General features: G+C 53.5%; 9 protein-coding genes across 9 annotated transcripts; 5 read left to right on the top strand and 4 right to left on the bottom strand.

Moving 5' to 3' along the window:
• Positions 1–1,306: 1,306 nt before the first annotated feature.
• NCS54_00801200 (N-acetyltransferase) lies at positions 1,307–1,917 on the top strand (the record flags this gene model as incomplete). Its single annotated transcript, XM_053153413.1, has 2 exons — positions 1,307–1,337; positions 1,391–1,917. The coding sequence occupies 2 exons, from the start codon at positions 1,307–1,309 to the stop codon at positions 1,915–1,917; spliced, it is 558 nt and encodes a 185-aa protein (XP_053009388.1).
• A 99-nt stretch (positions 1,918–2,016) lies between these two features.
• On the bottom strand, positions 2,017–3,240 carry NCS54_00801100 (Complex1-LYR-dom domain-containing protein; the record flags this gene model as incomplete). The annotated part of the gene is made up of 1 exon (XM_053153412.1): positions 2,017–3,240. The coding sequence occupies one exon, from the start codon at positions 3,238–3,240 to the stop codon at positions 2,017–2,019; it is 1,224 nt and encodes a 407-aa protein (XP_053009387.1).
• Positions 3,241–4,915: 1,675 nt separating this feature from the next.
• NCS54_00801000 (HTH APSES-type domain-containing protein) lies at positions 4,916–7,475 on the top strand (the record flags this gene model as incomplete). Its single annotated transcript, XM_053153411.1, has 3 exons — positions 4,916–5,038; positions 5,123–6,809; positions 6,859–7,475. 3 exons carry the CDS (start codon positions 4,916–4,918, stop codon positions 7,473–7,475), a joined length of 2,427 nt encoding a protein of 808 aa, XP_053009386.1.
• A 728-nt stretch (positions 7,476–8,203) lies between these two features.
• On the bottom strand, positions 8,204–10,283 carry NCS54_00800900 (Hypothetical protein; the record flags this gene model as incomplete). Its single annotated transcript, XM_053153410.1, has 2 exons — positions 8,204–9,958; positions 10,008–10,283. The coding sequence occupies 2 exons, from the start codon at positions 10,281–10,283 to the stop codon at positions 8,204–8,206; spliced, it is 2,031 nt and encodes a 676-aa protein (XP_053009385.1).
• A 421-nt stretch (positions 10,284–10,704) lies between these two features.
• On the top strand, positions 10,705–11,830 carry NCS54_00800800 (Precorrin-2 dehydrogenase; the record flags this gene model as incomplete). Its single annotated transcript, XM_053153409.1, has 3 exons — positions 10,705–10,965; positions 11,100–11,581; positions 11,635–11,830. Exons 1-3 carry the CDS (start codon positions 10,723–10,725, stop codon positions 11,828–11,830), a joined length of 921 nt encoding a protein of 306 aa, XP_053009384.1. The 5' UTR covers positions 10,705–10,722.
• Positions 11,831–12,413: 583 nt separating this feature from the next.
• NCS54_00800700 (Hypothetical protein) lies at positions 12,414–13,523 on the bottom strand (the record flags this gene model as incomplete). The annotated part of the gene is made up of 3 exons (XM_053153408.1): positions 12,414–12,899; positions 12,957–13,142; positions 13,197–13,523. 3 exons carry the CDS (start codon positions 13,521–13,523, stop codon positions 12,414–12,416), a joined length of 999 nt encoding a protein of 332 aa, XP_053009383.1.
• Positions 13,524–15,393: 1,870 nt separating this feature from the next.
• NCS54_00800600 (Hypothetical protein) lies at positions 15,394–17,508 on the bottom strand (the record flags this gene model as incomplete). Its single annotated transcript, XM_053153407.1, has 1 exon — positions 15,394–17,508. The coding sequence occupies one exon, from the start codon at positions 17,506–17,508 to the stop codon at positions 15,394–15,396; it is 2,115 nt and encodes a 704-aa protein (XP_053009382.1).
• A 1,359-nt stretch (positions 17,509–18,867) lies between these two features.
• Positions 18,868–20,097, top strand: NCS54_00800500 (Hypothetical protein; the record flags this gene model as incomplete). The annotated part of the gene is made up of 1 exon (XM_053153406.1): positions 18,868–20,097. The coding sequence occupies one exon, from the start codon at positions 18,868–18,870 to the stop codon at positions 20,095–20,097; it is 1,230 nt and encodes a 409-aa protein (XP_053009381.1).
• Positions 20,098–22,295: 2,198 nt separating this feature from the next.
• NCS54_00800400 (Hypothetical protein) lies at positions 22,296–23,359 on the top strand (the record flags this gene model as incomplete). The annotated part of the gene is made up of 2 exons (XM_053153405.1): positions 22,296–22,983; positions 23,034–23,359. The coding sequence occupies 2 exons, from the start codon at positions 22,296–22,298 to the stop codon at positions 23,357–23,359; spliced, it is 1,014 nt and encodes a 337-aa protein (XP_053009380.1).
• Between the last annotated feature and the right edge of the window lie 439 nt (positions 23,360–23,798).

Raw genomic sequence — 23,798 nt, 5'->3', positions numbered from 1 at the left:
AGCTGAACCACCAAGAGGCATACACGCAACTCGGCTTCAAGCAGGGAGGGGAGCTCCAAGGTTGATGGAGGGGGGGTAACTACGGGACTTTTGCGTGGTGTAAAGGTCTCGTTCGGGAACAGTGGCTGCTCAATTCTCGATATCCCGCATGAGTGAGTTTGCCGTGGCTGGGCTGGATTCAGATGATCCCAGACGGTTGCGGTTATAGAGCGACTATCACTTAGATACGCGGTGTGGAGTAGAGGGGTCTCGGCCGATCGACCCCAGGATTCCTGTGAGGGCGGAAGGGCACTTGCATAGCCCCCCGCGGATTGATCCGCCTCTCACGGGCCGCTCGGGGAGAGTCGCCGTTGATCCCAGGCAAGCCATGCCGCTTGGCAGAGACATTGATTTCCTAAACGGGCCTCAAAGGGCGATGCATGCCATGCGAGGTGATAGTGGCTGGCTGGGTGTGGTGGTTAATGGGTTTAGCTGAGTTGAGTGTTCAGCCTGAAGAGTGAGGAGGCCTGGACACTCAACTGCAATAGGAGATAGTTAGTATCGGCAGTACGACAGCTCAAGGGTCCCACCGAGTAGCACTTTGCTTGCTATTAATTCTCAACGTGGGTAACGCATTGATCGCATGCTTCTATCATTAAAGTCAAGATATCTAAGACCGTTACGCGTTCAACGGCCGAGAACGACCAACGGGTCTCTAACCTGATGATTCTCCGCATGTGAGACTTTGAGTTCAGGGATAAAACTACCGAAGCGACTATTGCCTTCTCAGCCTCATTGGCGGCGCCATCTCATTCCTCATTTCGCATGTGGTGTGTTCAGCAGAGAATATGCACGCCACCAAAGGTGTCACCCAAGAGCATGTGCAATGTGAAAGGAAGAGACAGGTTTAATTGGGAAGGGCGCGTTAATTGACTTTTTTCAATCGGATTTATGTCCGAGAAGAGCTAACGTGGGCTTGTGAGGTAGAAAGACAGATGGCAATGTCTCAGAGATCGTGATAGACGAGTTGCAAGGCTCGGCCGGTTGTAAATCCGACCCCGGGGAACCGGGCCCGGCACTCGGGATCCCGGCTTGTTTCCCCCACTCCGGGCAACCAGACCCCACCATCGAAGGCGCGCCCTTCACTGAGAGAAACTCCATACTGCCCCACCAAAGACGTCAAAACACCATGGATAAATTTGGCGATGTTGGTTTACAACACGATTTAACCTTTTAACGATCGCTATTCTTTCGATTCGCGCGTCTCGTATTCCATCTAGAGGTTATCCTTGCTTTTCTATACATAAAAGATCCCCAATCGTACACAATGGCGACAATTCGACATGCGCGCAAGGAGGGTGAGCTACCCCTCAGTTAGAGATCCTTCTAGAAGCTATGTCATGCTAACCAGAGCTCTTCCTAGATGCGCCTACAATCGTGCAGCTTATCCAGGAGCTTGCCGACTATGAGAAAGAGCCCGATGCCAACAAGGCTACCGTCGAGAGCATCGAGGCCACCATCGCCTTTGCGCCGTCCGATTCGCCCGATGTTGACGCTTCCATCATCCCCGACACGGAACCAATTGCGCCAACTCGACCTGCCCGATGCTTGCTCCTTTTCTCTCCCGAGGGTGTCGCCGTAGGCATGGCCTTGTATTTCTACAACTATAGCACGTGGCGGTCCAGCGCAGGCATTTACCTCGAAGATCTCTTTGTGCGAGACTCGGAACGCGGCAAGGGATACGGCAAGAAGTTGCTCAGCACTCTGGCCAAGCAAGTTCTTGCTATCAAGGGAGCTCGTCTTGATTGGGTAGTTCTCAAGTGGAACGAGCCCAGCATCAAGTTCTATGAGAGCATTGGCGCGTATGCGATGAACGACTGGGTCGGCATGCGAGTGGATGGCGATGGCTTGAGCAAGCTGGCCAACCTGACGGATTAGAAGAGTCGTGATGCATTGGATATAGACCGCGCAGCTGCACTAGATCGCTAGATGATCACCCGCACGCGCGGGATCCGCAGCTTGGGCTGATGGTTCGGTTCAGGAAGTAGAAGGACTCTCAGTCTTGGGCTTGATCATCCGGCCGTGGCTGTCGACACCATCAAAGATAGAAAGCTGCCTATTAGATGCGCAGACTGTGGTCTTTTTGATAGTCCCCCAAGTAAAAGTGTGTTTTAGCGTCCGCGGATCCTGGTCCATCTTTGGTGTAAACTGCCATGCTCGTTGATATGCTCGGCGGAACCATCGTGGTGAAATCTCGCGCTTCTTGAGCTGTGCTTGGTACGGTTCCTCTTCCTTTCCCTCGGGCCTGACGAAAGAGCTTTTTTTCGGCCTGCGTTCAACCCTGGAAGCGGGCAGGCTCGCATAGGCCTTCCAGTTCCAGTTCGACATAGTGTTTTGTTCGACGGCCTGGACAGGGCTCGCAGCTGGTCGTCTTGTGGGAACTTTCCACTCGCCCTGCTCCTGTGCGCCCTTGCTCAACTGTCCAAGCAGTTCCCATTCGCCATTGCTCAAGGGGACCATCATCTTGCTAATGGCTCTACGCCAAAAGTGAGCCTCCTTTGCTCGAACAACATTCTCGGCGAGTGGCTTTCCCCAGAGATTGGTTTTAGGGACAGCCCCCGACGGCTTCAGACCCTTGATTTTGCGCTTGAGCCAGCTGAGATTGCTATTTTTTTGCAAATCCCGCTGGGATGAAAGGAGCCTTGTGACCTTGTCCAAGTCCCACTTCTCGTAAAAGTCGTTTCTGATGTGTACTGGTTTGCTGTTCCATCGACCCGCGGGGCGTTTTTCCTCGAAATTCTCGTTTGCGTTTGTATCATTCGGGGAACCCTCTTGCTCATTCAATGCCTTCGATACGTCGGCAGCAGCGTTGTCAGTCTTCCCAGCACTGTTCTTGGTAGCATCCCCATCAATGAGAGCCTCTAATGCATCCGAGTCGCTAGGGCCTTCTGGGCGCACAAAATCGGCCACCAGTCTTCTTCGACGAAAGCCCATTCTTCCAAAGCCATGATAGATGAGCTTTTCCATGGACGGTCTGTCCCCACAGTTGGCCGCTCTCAATGTGCGCAGCGCATTGCTGGCTTTGGCGCGGTGCTTCTTTTTCATTGAATGATTCCTGCGGTGATTTCGAAATCGAGTCTGTATTAACGAAGTGATAGTGGGCGAGAAGGCGGGGGGGAGGTAGGAGCATTCGCGGAGGAGGTGTCGGTAGAGATGGAGAGGTGGGAGGAAGTCGGGGATGGCGGCGTTTGGGCGAGGCATTGTGAGAGTTTGTACGGGGGAGGAGAGGAAGAATTAAATGGCGGCGCAAGGCCCCTAAGCAGGACAATAAGTCAAGTTCGTAAGGGAACGATGGCCATGTCAAAAATGTGCAATTAAAGCTCACGATAGAACCAGGCCGGGTCTTTGGAGCTTTGCTTGTGATTTTTGATATCGGAGCTGGGTGCGGAAAAACTCCGGCAAGGGACGTTGCTCTCACAACTTACGTCGTGAGGAACAATACTAAGCAGAAGACACGAGAGAGGTGAAGGAAGGATACTAGGTCAGCTAAGATAAGGAATTGAACAATGGCATTGCTACAGCCCTCTATCATTTCGTGATAAGGTTACCCATGAATGCGTTCTGGTGTGTTCCAAGAGTGCTGGGCTGGAGCATCACTTTCATCGTGTCCATTATGGCACGCCGTAAAGTGCATCCGTCCTGACCTCATCTGCCTGGATGCAGTGTCACCTTCACAGTGGTACACAAACTCAACTACTCCGCCTTAACATTATCCAAGTCAAGTGCTCCGTGCAACGTGCAACACACAACAAATGAATGCACAAGTTTTATGCACATTGGATGCCGTGTGCATCTTGCACCACGTGGTTCCACACCAAAGACAGGCCAGGACTGTTGCTGGTCGCAACAAGTGGTTGCATTAGCGGCTTCAACCATTCACGCATGGCCTCGAGGCAAATGACCGCGAGCGTCATAAACCATGGTCGTCTGCACAACTATGGTCTCCCGGTGAGCCGACTCGAAACAGCAGGTGGCGGTGGTCGCTGGAATGGGCCGGCTGGGGGGCCTCATCACCAGTCGAGGCCATTCAACTAGCGGGGTTCACGTTAATTACGCGCCCAGAGCGCGAGACACGTTCCCCGACGACGCGAAAGCACGAAACCGACACGTCTCGATTAATTGAACGCATCTCGTCCTGTCCTGTCGATTCCACGTCGAAGCCCGCTTGATGCAAGTGAGCACAACCTAGCAGTCGGCTACTTTGACGTGCATGTAATTAACACGAGCACGAGCGCCGTCGCTTGAGCAGGTACAGAACCTACGTGCATCTACGATCCCGCGCACAATTAAATCCATCCATGCCAACCCTTCTCTGATCTGTACAAGGAGCAGAGTATTGACCAAGTCACATCCATCAAGCACCAGCAATTTCAGCTCGCAGCTACAGCTTCTGCGCTTCAGCGACCCGTCGCCCGCTAAGCTGCCACCTCACAGCACCCCCCTCAGCACCCCCGCAGGTCCCTTCCAGGGCGCTCGTTCAGGTACCTCGGACCCCTTCTGTACTGAACCTCAGCTGCACAACTCCGCCCGGCCCACTGCAGCGCAGACTATCTCGAGGAGCTCATTTCGCCTCGACTCCATTCTCAACTCTTTGCAACCACCAGTTTTTCGAGCGCACAAAACCTCCGAAACTCGACGGCGGATAGGCGCATGGGCAGTCCCAGAATCCCGGTTTCAGCCTCATGAGGCGCTTCTCTCCTTCTGTATAATACTCATCGTCCTTCTCTTGCCGCCTTTAACGTCTTCTACGTACCCCTTCGGCCGATCCTTGCATTGGCGCTGATGCTGTTGCGCCCTCAACGACTCAATCCGTATACCTCGTCCCCTTAACCGTCAACAACGACAGCATTCAGCAACTTTCTGGTTCTCACAAAAGATGCCTTCGGCATCGCAAAACTCACAGCAATCTTTCAACATGAGTCAACAATCGCAATCCGGCCTCTCCGCCTCCTTCCATCGAGGTTATAATGGAGACCCTGAGGGACCCCAGATCTATTCGGTACGCAACACCCTTTATCCTTCGCGACTCTCCACAGAATCCTACCGGACTATGCGATCACTAACAAGAACAATTTGGAAATAGGCATCCTACTCGGGCGTCGATGTATACGAAATGGAAGTCAACAACATCGCTGTTATGCGCCGTCGCAACGACTCATGGCTCAATGCCACGCAGATCCTCAAGGTTGCCGGAGTCGATAAGGGGAAGCGAACCAAGATCCTCGAAAAGGAGATCCAGACGGGCGAGCACGAAAAGGTCCAAGGAGGCTATGGAAAATACCAGGGCACCTGGATAACATTTGACCGCGGAGTCCAGGTCTGCCGCCAGTACGGAGTCGAGGAGCTACTGCGACCGCTGTTGACCTATGACATGGGCCAGGATGGTGGTGTTGCTGGTCGAGGCGACTTCAATACACCAACAAAGGAGCAAGCCATGGCAGCTCAACGCAAGCGCATGTACAACCAGAGCGCGGATGGAAGGCCGAATGGGCTCTCGGGCACCTTTTTCAAAAACATCTCCAGCACCGCTTCACATGCCGTCGCTGCCATCAGCAAAGCCCGTTTTGATTCTCCAGGACCTCGAAGTCGCAACGGCCCTACGAGAGCGCCGAGCTTCAGTCGCCAACCGTCGATGCAGAATGGTGATGACTTCCCCGGTAACTCTCAGCAAAGTTTTGCCTCGGACTATGGCCAGCAGGTCGACTCGGCCTATTCGACTCAGCAACAAGCCAGCGCAATGCAGTTGAACGAGCCCGAACCTCCTCGAAAACGTCAGCGTGTGACTATGACGCCCGCCGATAGCTTCAACGCTTATGGTCAGAATATGGATATATACGCCGCGGCTTTTCCAGGATCTCCAACCGAACCCAATGAGTCCTTTGTCTACACCCAAAGCGTCGTTCAAGATCGATCACCCGTCGAAGAAGGCAATGGACCACTACCACCTCTGCCATATGAGATGTCGCCCGACGTCGAGATGAAGCGCAGCATGCTGATGGGCCTATTCATGGAGCCTGCCACCACCGATGCCTCCAAGCACGACATGCTCCGCACCTTTACCCCCCTCGAATTGGATATGCCCATTGATCTGCAGAGCCATACAGCACTCCACTGGGCAGCCACACTCGCGCGCATGCCCCTTCTCCGCGCTCTGATTGCTGCCGGCGCCTCTCCAGCCCGTGTGAACGCCTCTGGGGAAACGGCTTTAATGCGCGCCTGTTTAGTAACCAACTCTATGGACCATGGGTCATTTCCCGATCTGCTCGAAGTCTTGGGTGGTACAATTGAGGCTCGCGATCAAAAGGGACGAACGGTTCTCCATCATATCGCGGTCACTAGCGCAGTCAAGGGACGCAATGCCGCCAGCCGATATTACCTTGAGAGCCTCTTGGAGTGGGTGGTGAGGCAAGGCAGCGTCCCCAACAGTCAAAACACACAAGCCAACGGCAACGTTCCTAGCAGCCAACAATCAACCATTCCCAAGATGGGCATTGCGCGCTTCATGAGCGAGATAGTTAACGCTCAGGACAGCGCCGGCGACACAGCCCTAAACATTGCATCACGGATTGGAAACCGAAGCATCATCTCACAACTGCTGGAGGTTGGCGCCGACCCGAATATTCCCAATAAGGTTGGATTGAGGCCGGTTGACTTCGGTATCGGGGGTGAGAGCACCGAGGACAAGACCAATGGTGAGACCAATGTCGAGAAGAATGGTGTTACCGGATCAAGTCAGCGAAGTCGGGAGAGCAGCGATGAGATCGTTGCCTGTAAGTCAAGATATTCTGTTGGCCCAAATTCAATACTAACTCTTCATAGCGATAACTCACCTCCTGACCGAGACTGGCTCAGCCTTCCAAACAGAGATGAAGTCGAAACAGGCCTCTCTTGACACTCTCCATAGCACACTCCGCACAACATCAACACAGCTCGGCGAGGCCCGACGAAGTCTCGAGCATTTATCTGCCACACTCAAGAAGCAACAACTGGCTCGACAAAAGGTGGCCAACCTATCACACGCCCGCGAGGACGAGCAAGTGCGCCTTATGCAGGAACAATCTCGTACCTCGCAGCCCAACCCCTCGTCATCATGGGAGACGGAGCTATCGGCTATGCTCGAGGCCGCCGACGATACCTCTGGTGGGGGATTCAGCGGAGAGGGTCTTCTTCCTTCTGCAGCAGTCCTTCGCGCCCGTGTCAACGCCGTCCAGGGTCGTCGTGACATGACAAGAAAGATGGTCTCGGCTCTCAAGGGACGAAGCCGTGACGTCGAGGTCAAATACCGCCGCGTCGTCGCGCTATGCACCGGTGTCCAAGAGGCCGAGGTTGACGCTGTCGTCGACGGTCTACTCAAGGCCGTCGAGAGCGAACACGAGGAGCTCGAGATCGGTCGAGTCAGACGCTTCCTCGGCGGAGTAGAGGGCGTCGTGCACTAGTAATTGCACCATCGCTCTCGTGTTCCCTTCAACCTCTCTGCCCTATAATTATCATGTCAGGGCCCGCCCCTCCAACTACATCACCCTCGACGGCTCACCACCATTTCTCTAATGACTATTGCCCCGCCTGTACGAAACCATATTCTTTTCTTTGTTTGTATACGGTGCTTTTGATACCCACCGAGCCCTAAAAGCACCCCCTTAGCTCGTGGTGGATGGGAAACGGCGTTCCTGATATACGGTAAATGGTTCCTTGTTTTTGTTTTCTTATCTTCTTGGAGGTCTGTTTTTTTGGCCTCGTTGATGTGGCCTCTGTTGGATGAGATTTTGGACGTCTGGCAAAACGCTTGTTTATATGTTATCAGCTACGTCAAGGTACTCTGCAAAAGGGTCCAAAAGGTATAAAGTAGGAGAGTCCGTTGGATTGGGAGAGGTTTTTTGATGATGGTGTGCAACCGAACCATATGATCACCGAGAATTGATTCTATTGACATGTCACGATGCCTGTCTTCCTTGTGATTTCTCTCAAGCTTCGAAAAAAAAGAAAAATGTTTGCCCAGAAATGTGAGGAGTCTGTTAGCTCCGTGGACACCTACCAAATGGTCTCCAAGCCATAACTCCACAAACACCATATGATGCCTATCCCTAATATATAATCAATCCTTCCTTGCCCTGGATCTCGATATAATCCTAGGGGTTGAATGGTGTCAAACACTTCGTCATGCAGCCTACGCAATGCCGTTCCGGTATACACCCTCCCACCGTGCTTCTACACCCCCTACCTTCCCCTTGAGCACCTTGATCTCGGCGTCCAGCTCGTCCACGTTTCTCGACAGGGCGCTAACCTCCTCGAAACGCCTCGAGCCATGCGCCGTCTTAACCATTGCCTGAACCATGAAGCGTTGCTCCTCCAGCACGACCAGCTTCTCCCGCAGCTCCTTTTCCTCTGCCTCAAGCTGGCTGACCACCGTACTACCCTCGCTCGGCGCCTGAGATGCTGTATCGGGGTCGGCGAGTTCGGAATGCCGGAGTCCAGAGTGCGTGTGTGCGAGGAGGCGTGATGAGGACACGGCCGTGGCGGATGAGGCAGATGACCGTGAGCGGAGTAATTGCGGGAGACTCTTGAGCGGCAGCATGTTCGTGTGGAGGAAGCTGCTGGCATACGTGTAGATGGCCATCTGAAGGCGACGCTGTGTGGCGCTTTCAGATGGGAGGTCACGTAGACGCTTGGCGGCAGTGCCATACTTGCCAAAACTATCCACAAGACGTTTCCGTATCTTGGCCGCCTCTTGAATCTGCGCATGTGTCGGCGGTGGCTTATTAAGATCGATTTCTCCCGTGTCGTTCTTCTCCGGTTGCAGGTTTAAGAGCGCGCGATGGAATGACGGAAGCAATTGTTGGATGCCTCGCTCAAACTGCCGCAGAGTCTCGTATGCACGCTGGTCCGGTGGTTTATGCTGAAGAGAGGCCGTAAAGTCACGGGCCGAGAAGATGGTATGCTTGCACTCTCGACACATTCGAATATCGACGCTGACTTGCCCGGGGTTTGCGGTGGAGGGGGGTTTCTCGGTTGCATGGTTAGCAGGTGTCGATCCATTGACACCACTCGAAATGTCAAGCCCAACTTCAGAAGAACAGCCTGTTTGCGGATCACCGCAGACAACGCGACCGCATATTCGACAATGGTGTCTTCTAAACGTCCAAGAACCAAAATCCTGCTGGCAGAACGGGCACTTGTGAACGTTGGCATCCTCTTCCCAAGTGACGACAGATTGTTCGATGAGTTTCCGCGCGTTCTTCTGGCCTGCCAGAGAGGTGACTGGCGAGAGCAGAGAACCGGTTGATTGTGTGATCTTTTCGGGGGGGTTCGCTAATAACCGTGTGAGCTTTGTCAAGCGTTTTTCGAGCCGTGAAATTTCCAGATTCTGTCGTTCTACTTTCTTCCTCCTCGTTTCAAAAAACATGCTGGTGTGGTCCGTAAAAACGCCCTGGTGATCGTTGTATCCTTCTCTTGATTTAAAGCATGTCTCGCATACTCTCGCCCAGTATCCTCGGACCGGTTCATGGGTTGCGCTGCGGCTCAGCTTCATTTGGTACATAGTATGTTCCTCGCAAAACAGTCGCCCGCACTTCCTGCAGTTGATGCTTCCGTTTATCGGTCCTAAACTTCGACCGCATGTTGGGTCGGTACATTGATCGTAGCTAGTCGATCGTTGCCAATGTTGGCGTGTGATGAGTTCGTCGGGGTCGATGGGGCCTTCGAGGGAGCTCTTCCCAGCGGCAATGGAGGGTGGTACAGGACTGGATTCGTTTGATTCGAAGACGTCGAGACCTCGCAGTTTCTGGTTGATGAGGGAGAGAGGCTGGAATCGCTTCGCCTTAAGGACTTGCTTATCGAACCATGTCTTGACTTCGTCTTGCTCTTCCTCGGGTAGTTCTTGGTGGTTGTCGTCGATGTGTCGGTTCAGCTGCAACAGGGTCATCTGCTTCGAGTCAGCAAACACTTTACTCAATGGCTTTTTCACATCATACCATCTCCTCGTTACAGATAGGACAAACGAGTGCGCCATCGGCCGGGCCTTTGCCTTGAACACCAACGCTGATGCTGTCGCCGATGGCCGGGCCAGCGAGTTCTGATGCTATCCCACTGACAGGCGGCGAGATGGACGATGAACCTATCGACACAGTGCTCTCAGAGGCCGCTAGCGGGCTTCCAACTCGCGGCGCATTCGCATTCGGAGGTGTCGGGGGAGCGAGTCCCTTGCCACTACCCAAGATGCGGCCGCCGCCCAGCTTGCGGCCCGACATGATGGAGGATGTTCCCTTTGTTGTCGTGATGAAAGGAAGAGAGTAAAAAGGGGGAAAAGTCAAAGCAACAGAGTTTATGGAAGGCAAAATGGAAGAACGTTGGACAGCGACCGCAGTTGGTCAAGCTCCGCCTCGAGGAGGAGCGCTGCACCGCCTTTGGCCGAGTAGGGATGTCTGGGTTTGGAGGTGGAGGTACGTATTCTAGAAGAGGAGACGGGATGACGGCGCTAAATTGAATGCGTCAGATAGAGGGGTACTCTCACCATCACATCAAGTTGCGGTGAGAAAGGGTACTGCGATATCATGCACCGCCCTTTCCCCATCAAGTTAGGTCACGTTCGCTTCCTCCCGTTCCCCGTCTCTTGTCTTATCGCAATCCTTGTTGATAACGATAAAACGCCTCGTCACCTTAACCCTTCACGGCAATGAATGGGGAAAAATGACCCCCAGCCAACAGTCAACATCAGCCCAGCCGGCGCTGGCTTCTCCGGCATCTCCTTGTGACTCTGCTACCGAGACTACTTCTTCAACCTCCTCCTCCGCTTCCGCCTCGGTTTCTGCTCCCTCGTCTTCCGCCCAAGCAGCCATGGCAAAGACGTATCCTCCCGTGCAGCCCGGAGGCAGCTTGATCCTGGCATGGCAGATTAAGCACAAGAAGGTGCTCGTCGTTGGCGGCGGTGATGTATGTTTGGTTCATCTACTTGGTCTCGCGTCCCTGAGACATTGGTTGCACATGTTTGCCCACACAACATGGCACATGTTCTTCTGTTAGCTCGCCTTGTTTGTTCCGTCTCTAACTTGACTTTTCTCTACTAGGTCGCCGCCGGTCGCATCCTCAACTGCCTCAATGCCGACGCAAAGGTTGTCGTCGTTTGCCCCAAGTCCGGTCTCAACGACGAAGTCGCCTACCGAATCCGCGAGGGCCAGGTCACACATGTCAACCGCCTATTCGAACCCCAAGACCTCGATGGAGCTGAGATGGTGTTGGTAGCCGTCGACGATCCCGCCGCATCGACCGTCATCTGGAAGCTGTGCAAGGAGCGAAGGATCCCCGCCAACATCGCCGACGTACCGCCAGAGTGCGACTTTTACTTTGGCAGCATTCACCGAGATGGACCGCTACAGATCATGGTCAGCACCAACGGAAAGGGACCGAGGTTGGCGGCCGCCATCAGGCAATTCATTGCCAAGCAGCTCCCCAAGAATGCCGGCAATGCGATCGAGACTATTGGTGAGCTGAGGCTCAGGTTGAGAAAGGTGGCTCCCAGGCCCGAGGACGGACCCAAGCGCATGCTTTGGTGGGTATACTTTGCTATGTTTATGCGATGCCTTTACTGACAGGTATCATCAGGATGTCCAAGGTTAGCGACACCTACAAGTGGGACGAGATGTGCGGACTCACGGACGAGGATATGGATAACCTACTGCTCTTCTACCCGGCCAACAAGGTCCCCTCGATGGACGTGTTGGTAGCTCTCCGCGGAGGCACCGACATTAAGAAACTCGACGTTTTCGACGGATCCTTCGGCTTCAGCGTGGGAGCATAAAAGAAAGCGACGGAGCAGAGAGCGAGCATGATACGGGCGTCATTAGGTGCGAAAGGAGTCGCTGGAAATCATTGTACGATGTGATGCACGCGATTAATTGTTTTGGTTACGGGAGCATATCAAGGCTGGGGTATTGTTGCTGCTACATTTGGCTTGGCAAAGATGCTGTCACCATGGCATCTTGCATTGGAACAGGAGCTTCTCAAAAGGATACGGATTGGATCGCTGGGTAGGCAGACAGGATACCATTGCAAATTGCCAACTATGAACTGTACATTTCGAATCAAGAGATATTCCCGAGGGAGTAGTCGCTGTCTTGTGATGCCGGTGTAGCATGCTTGTGATGTCTTGGCAACCGAGGCAATGTCAAGGTTGAAGAGTATGCGGAGAAGCATGATTCGTCAGTCTCATTAAGGCATTAACGAATAAGCACATTTCTTTGTTTTGATTATTTTTATTTTGTTTATTTTATTTCTTTTTTTTCTATTCATCATAGGCGAGCCATTTTTTGGCCCCCCTTCAGCAGATCCACTGCTGTTCTATGTCATCATGCATCATAACCTCCAGGATATCATGAAACCGTTTAGACCTTGAGGACAACCTGGAAAGTGGCATCCTTCTCCTTCTCATCACCAAAGACGTTAATGTCCCACTTGGGGCTGTAGGTTGTGGGAATGTTGAAGCGCTGGGGCTGCTCGCCGAGCTTGTTGAGCTCCTTGATGGCCTCGGCGTCGAGCTCAACCTCCTGGAAGTTCTCACGGATGCGAGAGGCGGTGACGGACTTGGGGATGACGAGGTGGCCGTCGAGGGTAGACCAGGCGAGGATGACCTGGGCGGGGGTGACGGTCTTGCCCTGGGCGGCGCCGAGGCGCTCGGCGATGGCCTTGACCTCGGGGACGTTGACGAGGAGGGGGAGGCCCCAGGAGTTGTTGCCAAAGGCGGAGTAGGCGGTCAGGACGATGCCCTTCTCCTTGAGGTATGCGACGAGCTCGGGGTTGGGGAGGCGAGGGTGGCGCTCGACCTGGTTGACGGCGGGGACGACGCCGGTGTCCTTGATGATGGTCTCGAGCTGGGGGGAGTCAGTATTGATATGTCAAAGGCTCGAGTGGAAGGAGGAAAGACGTACGTGCTCAATGGAAAAGTTGGAGACACCAATTGATCGGACCTTGCTCTTGGGGAGCTCGGTCACGGCCTTCCAGGTCTGAGAGAGGGAGACACCACGGTCGAGCTCGACCTGGCTGTCGTCACCCTCCTTGCGGGGGAACAGCTCGGTGCCGTTCTTGAAAGCGACAGGCCAGTGGATGAGGTAGAGCTATTCACAAGTCAGCAGGCAGCTCAATGGAGTATTTTGCTATCAGTAGCTCACGTCAAGGTAGTCAAGACCAAGCTCCTCAAGAGTGTCGTCGAGAGCACCAGGAACCTCCTCGGGGCGGTGCTTGTTGTTCCAGAGCTTGGAGGTGATGAAGATGTCCTCGCGCTTGAGGCCGGGGATCTCGGCGAGGGCCTTCTTGAGACCCTCGCCGACCTCACGCTGGTTCTGGTAGATCTTGGCCAGGTCGAGGTGGCGGTAGCCGGCCTTGAGGGCCTCGTAGACGCCGGCGCCGACCTCGCCGGGGGCAGACTGCCAGGTGCCGTAGCCGATGACGGGGACCTTGTGGCCAGAGTTGAGGGTGACGGTTCGTCCGAAAGACATGATGACGGTGTTGATGTGGTGTTGTGATGAATAGAAGTTGAAGAGGTATGAGGGAAGCAAACAGGGGCGAGCAGGACCAGGCTGCTTTATATATCTCTACCTAGCCGCCTCACACGCGCGCGCACAACACCTCGCGGGTCGATTACGACAACAGCAGCAGAAGCAACAGCATGCAACATGCAACGTCCCCAATGCACATCCCAAGAACCCTGGTGTCCCACGTCGCCCACACCTTTTCAAGTCTCCATCCCCACCGGGCCGGCCGCTAGAGGAGGGGTACTTGCGATATATGGTAGCTCCGAAAAGACAGGACCCGAGTCAATTGTTCATTGTTCATTGGGGGGGTTAACTCTAGCGGCTAGCTCAAGAGGAGAAGGTCGAGAAGCTTCTACTAACACCAACACCATGATGATCGGGGACTAATATCCGCCCCAAAGAGCAACCAAGCTGTGAGAAGAGCCCCACGTTCGAAACAGTGCCCGGCCCCTGTCGATGTCCTCTCTGTATGAGATCATTGCCCCATACAATGAGCTAAAAAAGGCCGCGCCCTCCTAGCGCTGTTGTGCCCATGATGCCGCCGAGAATGATATCAGTGGGTTGGTTTGCCCATGGGAAACACACGCCCCCATCTTCCACTTTGGGGGGTAAAAAAACTCTGATTGCCACTTGTGGAAATAACGAATTGTCATTGGCACGGCTCTAACAACTCGAGCCTTGGGAAAACGTGCTTGACAAGTGCGTTAGTGTGCGGCATACTGAGCTCGGGGGACTCGGTGTAGCTAATACATGACGTGCCCATCATGGAGTTTGCTCGGAAGGTATCGAGCAGAGATTAGAATAATGAGGCAATTCAAGTTGTGATCGGGACTAGTATTTACGTGATCTTGACTCGTGAGCTTTCTGTGGCATCACTTTGTAGTCAGAATGCGTTTGACACTATACGAGTTTGCTGGACCGAATTCGTCTCCGCTTCTTGGTTTCGAATTGAGGGGTTGTTATGTAGCCAACGCGAATGCGCGATAGGTGGCAGCCTCCCTCATTCTATGAGTCATCCGGTGAACTTGAGAAGCGGTAGGCAATGTAGATTCTAGCATATTGTCGTTTCCATTACTATTCTTTGAGCTCTTGTCAACGTGAGCTGAATCAACTTCCATATATGGAACAATGAACTTCATTCAGGCTTGTTAACAGAGGCGCCACTACATCACCTTGGACAAGCTGGAAGAGATATCAGTGTCATTCACTCTTGCTCAATAGTTACCATTTTATCGTAAAAGCTAGACTCTACAATCAATTCGACTGTTTGCGCAACATGGACTGCTTGTCGATTCTTCATGACAGCTTAGGTATTCATGATGACCCCGCACCACCAGGGATACAACTCACCAAACAACTCAAGATGGACCATCCAGGTTCATACACGGAGCAAACCTATCTACAACTTGCACAACTGACAAACAAACCCCAACAGTTCAGCACAAATAGAGCTTGCAGAAACATCTTCCAACCTAATACTTGACAGCTAAATGACAACCAGTCCCCCATATATCCCTCAACACCATTCCAAGTACAAGAAACACCAACACCTGGTATAACAAAAGGGTCTCGCATGTCCCTGTCCTTCCATCCCATCAAAACTTCTCTCGATACCACTGCCTAAAAAAATTCCATGTCAAGCCCCTCTGCTCCAACCTCGTCCCCCAGTCCAATGTCTTTCCTCGCGGAGCCCCCTTCCTGCTGCCGCCGTGATACTTGGCCAGCTGGATATTCTTAGCCTTTGGCAGAGCCTCCGTCCTCCAACGGCAGTTGTCAGTCCTCAAGAACACGCCGTGGCTACCTCCCCGACCTTCGTCTTGATATCCGATGGCGTTCATCGCCCGGACGAGCTCCTCCCACGACACAAGCGAGTGACTCTTGCCAAAGATGCTCCTAAACGTCTCCCATACGGGCAGAGTTCCATCTCATCCGAGCTGTAGTGGCCTCTTTGGAACTTTGCGCTTTTAGCCACACCCCCGGGCCGCGGGGCCTTCTTTATGCAGAAGATCTCTCGCATCGGCTGGGATGCTGCGTGGATAGCCTTGTTGCGAAACTCGAGCACAAAGAATACCCCAAAGTAGCGGATCATGCTCTGCAACCTAATGTATGCCGCCCGGAGGTACTCACGATCTTCTTCGCCGTAGGTAGACCACTTTGTGTGTGGCCAAGTCTTTGCGCCATCTTTGTGCGTGCTGGGCACCATCCTGTCCTCTCCATGCGGGGGTTGGCTCGCCTCGAGCCTTGTCACCCAGACTAGAGTCTCCTCGACTGCGTTCCACATGAAGAACTCAAAGACAGCCCTTCGAAGAACGCTCCTCAAGCAGTCTTCATATAGAATGTGACGCTTATTCTCCTCTTGGTGGTATTTTTCAATGAACTTGTCCCGTCGTTTCTCATAGGAAATGTCCAAATTTACCCAATGATGCTCTTTCTGCTCCAACAGTTGTTGAAAGAAATACTCGGGTTCATTGAATAACCGTCCAATGTGGTCCTCGGCACGGTCCTTCTTGGACAGGATGTTTTGCTGGTATCTCTCCAGGTCCAGCGTGGCCGGGATCGGTTCGTACTGGCGTATCGATGCTATGTCTTGCCATCTTTCCCGGCTGTTGTCCCTCAAACCTTGGATTGTCTGTAATGCCTCGGCTTCTTCGTCTTGGTTCGAAACGGATACGGAACTTCCAGGCGCCTTTCCTTGTGCTGCCTTAAGCAAGGCCGCGCAGAGTTTTCCCAGGAACAGATAGGTGATTATTTGTGACTGGAGGATGAGAAATGCTTCCATGATCCCAAACAACTCCCCGGCATCTTTCAAGGCATTCTGCTGGTTTATGGTTGTTGGCTCTGCCGCCTCGCCCTGGAACCAGACTCCGAGAGGGCGATTACTTTCGGTTTCATTATTGTTGGTCGACGGCACTCGTAAGCTAACAAGAACGGCACAATCGAAGTAGCCAGACAGAATCATCGAGTGTCTTCCCAAGTAGCTGAGATCGTTATCAAGCAGGGCAAATTCCGAGGGAACCAGCCGAGCACGGTGGTGGATGAAGCTGAGCAGGTTGTATGGATCAAGCAGGTCTCTGAGGTTGATATGTGGCACCAAAAAGTTGGCCCTGATCTTGCGCAGATGATCAGCGACATTTTTGTTAAATCCAACGGTTTGGCTTATCGGCTCTGGCATCTTCAGCTCGTCCACCATGACCCTGGACAGAGCTTCGCTCTCGTCTTGGTAGTTGGCCCCATGCCGGTATAGGGGGTGGTGCCGATGCACTTGCGCCAAGATGGTCTGAGGCACATCTTTGAGGAAATCCAGAGCAAAGATATCGAGATCGCTGGAATGGCCATCCGCGATGGTGCCCTCAGGGTCCAGGAGATAATCGCGTCCCATGCGATCGGGTTTCTCCACGAAATGCGTGTTGTAACCATCTCTGGCTTCCCTCCAGGCGTTTTCCAGGAATCCTTCGAGATTATAAGACTCACTCAACTTCTCGTCGGCGCTGGCAAGCTTAATGACAGTGTCTTGGATGAGCCGTTCCTTGCCAACCACGAGATGTCTGAAGTCTTTCCAAGCCCTTTCCATCTTTCCAACCTCCCTCTCGAGGGCCCTCTTCGTCTCTAGGTGCGGCTTCCCAGGATCCATTGGCGGCCACATGGCGTCTCTCCCATGGCCGTACATGGCACACCAAGCACGAGAGCCCGGCTTCTCTTCCTGGACACCGGTTCCTTTCATATCCCGCACCTCCATATCCTTGGCCAATTGCAGAATCGGGTGTGGAGGAATCCCATAAGTGAACACTGGGTCAGCCAAAAGGCGGTTCTTTCCCAGGTTCATAGCATGGTATGTCCTGTCGTCCAGCCCGAGCCCGATATAATCATTGCGTGAAACGCGATGTGTGTCGGCGGCCTCGTCCAGCAGGGTCATTATCATGCCCATGTAGACTTTTTTGCCTTGCGCCATTGCGGCTAAAGAATGAGATAATGATTACAATTCGAAAAGGTGTCCGTGGCGAGGGAGAGTGTGTCGAAGGATCGATAGATGGGTAAGTGGGCGTGCTTAGAAGATTTATGCCGCTTCAGACGCCGTGTCCAGTCGGCCAAGCGAGAAGCCCCAGGATCGTGAGGATGACTGAATCAATTGAATGGAGGACAAAGACAACGACATCTCTACCATGGTCTGGAAATGGCACATGTAGCCACTTCTTGTCAAGACAAAGGCGCTTTAGCATGAACCACACCATTGCTGCTCCCCAACCCCGAGCGAGGAATAGTTTCAAGTCCTTGCCTTGATCCTAATTGGTCGCAAGCTCCAGTGACGCCCTCATGTCTTTGTCAGAAAAAGCGAACCACGAAATGGCTGGCCACTTAGCCATGACGAAGGAGCACCAGAGTATGAGATTCTTTGTTGTTGACTGACAGACGTCTACCGCAAAGCCGAGCGGTCGAGGCTTCTCTAGCATGTCTGAATAGAACCTGAGAGCCCAAACACAACTGGCCTGAAGCAACAATGGAGGACCGGCCGATGTGGGTTGTTTGCTCTCCCTCTCTAGGGTATGGCGTGTGGCATGTTAGCATGCCGAATTGACGACCATCAGGGGCTGTCCGAGTATAATTTCTGCGAGATATGACATGTTGTCGATTCGGGAATTACATGGGCGATTGAGTAGCAATGTTGTTGTACGTATTGTAAGAGTGGATGGTTGTGAGATCTATCTTTAGAGCTAGAGAGAGTGTGAAGGCAGTCTTGGAGTTGTTGGTGAGAGTGGAGAGGGTTATCTCCACACGATGGTACTAGCGTAAGGTACCTGGTGACGGCTTCCACTGGCACGAAGAAGATATGAGAAAAGGGTAGAGATAACTACCCACATAGAATAGTAAAATATTGTAATGATATTTCACATTTTAATCTCTTCATTAATCTATGATCAGGCTATAAAGTTGATGACCTTTAGAAGAGTGTGCGCAGAAGGTACCTAAGCATCTCCAAACTGTCGCGCTTGCTTAGTCAGCCAACTTTACAGTCTTGATCGCAGAAGCAAAACCAATCCTCTCTTGACAATCACATCTATCAACACCAGCTATCGCGGCACATCTGTTCCTCACTTGGGAAGACTAACGCGACTATTTGCTGTATGATCAATCTAACTTTCGAAATTGCCCTGCTACCCCACTCTCGCGTTTGTTATGACGCGTCGGACACAAGCTCCTGCAGCAGACGCAAGTACTCAAGCTCGCCGCAGCAACTCGGGCTGCGCTCATGACAACTTGAACGAAACAACCACCCACATCCATTCGCACATTATCCGGTGTGATTAAAAAGATGGCACGCCTGAGTGCTCAAGGCTCTGCCGAGGGACAGGTTCAGTCCCCTGCAAGGTCCCTCGAGACCGCTTCCGACAACCACGATAACGAGGAGTTGACCCCCCCATTCTTCAACACCACGTTTTCGACCCATCGCGTCTCTCCTCTTCACGTTGGCCCTGAAGGTCTCACAGCCTCGAGACTTGAGGCCATTGCCAGCCGTTTACGCGACACCCTTGTCGGCGATGTGGTGCGAGGCATCCAAGTCGGACTGGAGGCAACGGACACCCCCATGGGCCAGGTTGGGCCTCTAAAGGTTGTCAAGGTTGAGTGGTTTCGGGCGAGCACGTTCCTGGGCGAAGAATCATCAGAAACTGATCTTGAGATACCCCGTGGCGACCAGAGCGAGCTTCCAGAGGAGCAGAAGCAGGGCCTCTGGATCAACATCAGGCACGAAAATGCTGCGTATGCCGCTATTCTCCTCCCCGGTCTCTCCGATTCGCCGCTGTCCCAGATGGATGGACAACAAGACAACTTTGTTCACCTACCCCTGCTGCTCATGCGAATGCCTTTGCAGCTAAAGACGGTCGTCGCTGACTGGCTCTCGGCCACTTTTGATTGTCGGGTGAGCCGCGTGACATTAGGAACCAAGACAATCCTAGGCGTTTGGGAAAGTTGGGTTGATAGCACTGGACTCAATGATAGAGGGGCCGATTTCACCGTGACTCTAGCGTTCAACACGCCAGTGCCGGCTGGCAATGATCCAACGTCTATGGACCTTGATCGAACCGTGGATGAAACCGTGGCTACCCCAGGACTTCGATCAATCGATATCACCATCTCGGCTCAAGATCTACGACGATTCTTGCGAGCTGGACAAAAAATCAGACCCTCAGACAAGAGCCTTTGGAAAGGAGACGCTCGCGAGCGCCGCAGGCTTGCTGGTGGAAACATGGACGACGGCTGGGCTTGGAGGACCACCCAAGACGCCAAAACGAATCCCTTTACCGAGGCTTTGGGGAGCTACCTCCATCACCACCTTGCTCTGGATCTCTTTCACCCCAGCGTGCAGGTTACCCAGATCTCGTGCACCGGATTTGTGCTTGGTCAAGGCCGCCTGAAAATCCTGATGCTTGGTGACATGAGCCAGAGCCTCTCTCGTGCCGCCTGGGCATTTGTGGCACAGCTGGGAGAAAGAGTCAAGGGCGAGCACCTCCCACAGGTATTTTCGACCAAATTTGGAGGTTGATGACGGCAACATGAGCCTGTTTAGCTACCAACGACACCACGTGCTCTGAATCACCTTCGGTTCTTGGGCTGTTGTCTTGGCAATTGCCAATACGGAGCGCCTAAGCTTTTTATGGCGACAAGGATGGTCAGAGTCGTTCTGTGGTACTTGCCCGCTCGCTCTGGCAGGTTTCCAGACGTTTGGGAAGAAGGCCCAAGATCAAATGGTGTGATCACCTCTGAAAGCAGACGTGCGTTAGCTGCAAGGGGGTACGATCAAATCTGACCTGCATCAACGAGATGCTTATATCGATACGTCATCCATAGACTGAGCCTCAGGACGAAATCATCCATTGGAGAGGCAGCGTTGGAACTCGTGGAGGTGAAATGCGCGACTACTATTCAGAGCTCTCTGGCTACACTACGGAGTAGGGTTGAGTGGATTCGAGGCAGGGCAGACAGTCTGGTCGGCGATTCCACCCGCCAGTCTCCTTGGTTGCTGAAAATTCACAGCCCCCGGGGAGGATGAGAACCCTAGCTTGAACAGCACCCTGCAGCCTTATTTGGGATTTCTCGTTCAGCCCTCCACAGATGAGCTTGTTCAACACAAGCGAAGCCCAGGTTTTGTGCTTGGCATGCAGTTGATAATAACAAGGTGGACCGTGGCAGCGAAGGATCCGCCATGGCCTGCCCTATCCTCAACGGGCAGGGCGTTGCGAAGCCTGCTCCTTAATTAAGATGCGTTAAGGCCTTCTCGGACTAGGCTCGGACTGGATGTGACAGGGGGGTTGCCATAAGGCTATGTTGTGAGGGCAACATCAGGCTATGTTGGGATACTCTCAACACTGCCTCACTTTGACTCGGCATGCAGATGCACGAGTCGACAAGCTCAACCAAGGCAGAAGACACATCGATCCAAAACTACGGCTTGTGCAGCTTGCTACTCGATGGCGTTTTCCTTTGACACATCTCGGGTTACGGTGGACAGGCTGGGCTGTTTTCCGTGGTACGGTACCCAAGACATGTCCACTCTCTGCAGCTGCGGTAATGAAGCGACAGGCTTGAACCATGTCGATGTCAGCAATTTTGCGGGGACTTCTTTGAGCTTTGGGAGTTGAGTGGCCCAGTCGGAGACCAACAACAAACCAACCGCACAATCCTTGTCCGTCATGTCAGCCGCGAAATAAAGCTTATGCCAAGAGGCTGGAATGCGGCACAGACCTCCTCGCCTTGGAAAAGATCATCTACATCCTGGACATCGCCCAGAGCATTTGTTCGCTTCGTGAGGTCGAGAACCCAAGGCGCAGCCGAGTTTGGCCTGCACAACCAGGTCAATGGGCGGCAGCGAGAAGAGGGTTACAGGAGGCGACTCTCAGAGCCTGGCCAAGAGGCAATTCACGGGAGCCGGAGACTTGGTCCCAGTTCTCTGCGGAGCACGACTCGACACGAAGGCCGCAGAAGCAGAAGTCAAGGGAGATGTTGTTGGCGGCTGGTGGCTTTGTCTTGAACTGCGGTACCGACTAGGGACGGAAACCATGTCACTCCCCGGAGTGGTGTCCGCCTCTTCAGCCGCGACAATCGCCCTAGCTGAGAACTCAGAGTCAACGTCCAAAGTCTTGTCGCCGTATAGCTCAAGCCAACAAGATGAAGAGGCTTGGACACGGAGATGTTTCCAAGCCCGGACAAGGTCAATGCCCTCTTGCATGTGAGCTGAAGTAGCACGCAGGGCAAGCGGTGGACGCACTGCTTCGTTACGACTGAGAGCCTGGTGCTGCGGACTGGACAATGGGGGCCAAATGGCTTCTTGCAGCGATGGGTTGAGACAACGGCTCCAGCGCAACCCGAAGGCTTTGATAGCCCCCTCCCTGGTCCAATTGAACCCATGCCGCCCAGACTTCGGGGATCCACGCTGAGCCATCCATTGGAGATGTCCCGCCTGCGGGCTGACCTTGGGGGCAGGGTTGTGGAGGTTACGCTGCTTCGCCAGGGTTGCCGACAGATTTGGATGAAAGAGCCTCGAGCCCGCTTACTCTGGGGCTGTTTTACGGTCGTTCCGCTTCTCTTTGTTCCCCGATTATTCCTCCTCCTCCTTTTTCCTCTTCTTTTCCTCTTCGTGCTGCCGCATTTCTCAGCTTGAGCATTGCCCAAAAGGACTCGCTCGTCACCACCAGTCCACCAACATCGCAGTCAGGAACAAAGGCCCAACCCTCAACGTTCAACATGTCTTCCCCTCGTGAGCACTGGGGTCTCTCCTGCCCCAACGGCGGCAAGTTCTACATCTGCGAGGATGACGATACTCAATTCATGGGCTGCTGTGTCAGCGACCCTTGCGGTACCAACAAGGGCAAGTGTCCAGATGGTGATTTGCGCGCCACCACCTTCGACAAGGACCTCTACGCCGAGCTTCCTACCCAGGACTGCGACAGCTCTCAGGGAACGGATAACTGGTACACATGCGCCTTCCTCGACCCTCCTTTCATCGGATGCTGCAGTCAGAATGCCTGCGGATCAGGATGCCCGAGGAACAGGCTGGTCGGAGCCAAGCTCTCAGAGATTGAGAACAACAGACTCGACTTCCTCGAGCCCAGGGCCAACGCCACAGAGACTACTGCTAGCAGCGCGACGAGCACCAGCAGCTCTACATCGGAGCCCACCAGCGACAGCGACGACAGCGGCCTGAGCACCGGAGCCACAGCTGGAATCGCAGTTGGAGCTGCGGTGGGAGGACTGTTGGTGATTGCCCTTTTGGCTTGGATCTTCTGGTGGAAGCCCAGGCAGAAGAAGAAGAACGGACAGGAGTTCCAGAGCGTGCCTGCGAACCCCCCGATGGCAGGACAGCCTGGTACTCCCGGCACCTTCAACACCCAGCCCACGTTCCCAGTCCAGTCTCCCATGAGCACCTACCAACGTAAGTGGAACAAATTGAAACCTGTAGGATTTTGTGCTGACATATCCCAGCTTCATTCTCTGCCGCCTCTCCCAATCCCGCTCCTCACTATCCTAGCGGTGTTTCTTCAATGGATCAATTCAAGTACTCTCCTCAAGCAGCCCAATTCGAGCAACACCAACCCTACGGCCACTACCCCGACGGCACTGTTCCGGCCACCAGCCCTGGGCTGCCGGCTTATGGTCAGCAGTACCCCCCTCAGATGGCTCCCGTGATGGAGATGGACGCCACGCCGACGGTGGCACACGAGATGGGCACCGGTCAAGAGCATCAGGTCACCTCCCACAGCCCAGCCCCAGAGAACAAGCATGGTGAGGGACTTGGAATCTCGAAATGAACAGATGAAGACGAAGCGAGTATGTGTGCTTTAATTTCTACGAAGGAAGGGTAATCAGATGGATGATAAAATGTTTTGCATGGCGTTGGAAAGAGGAACCAGCATCAGGGTGCTCCCGGAGGACTCGAATAGTTTGTGATTCTCTGGGCATTCATTTCTTGGGCGCTTGACCAAGTGCTTCTGTATTGAGCCAGTTCTGGATGGGTTGCCCAGGACAACATGGCTCTAATGCGCTCTATTTGAGCTTGAAGATAGAGCATCCCTATATACATTGTATTCTTACATGATTCTTTGGTGTCTTGGATTATGAACGAGAGGTGTTTTGCGGCGAGCTGAGTGCGAACTGGCGGCCGTTGACAAGCCAGCAGAGCTCACAAGTCATTCTTCGCCACGAAGCATGTGCGAGCCAAGAGGGACACGACATGCATATCTCTCCGAA

The sequence above is a fragment of the Fusarium falciforme genome, chromosome 6, assembly GCF_026873545.1.
Source record: "Fusarium falciforme chromosome 6, complete sequence".
NCBI lineage: Eukaryota > Fungi > Ascomycota > Sordariomycetes > Hypocreales > Nectriaceae > Fusarium > Fusarium falciforme.
The sequence above is the reverse complement of the archived record's forward strand: the minus strand, read 5'-3'. Positions and strand labels throughout refer to the sequence as shown.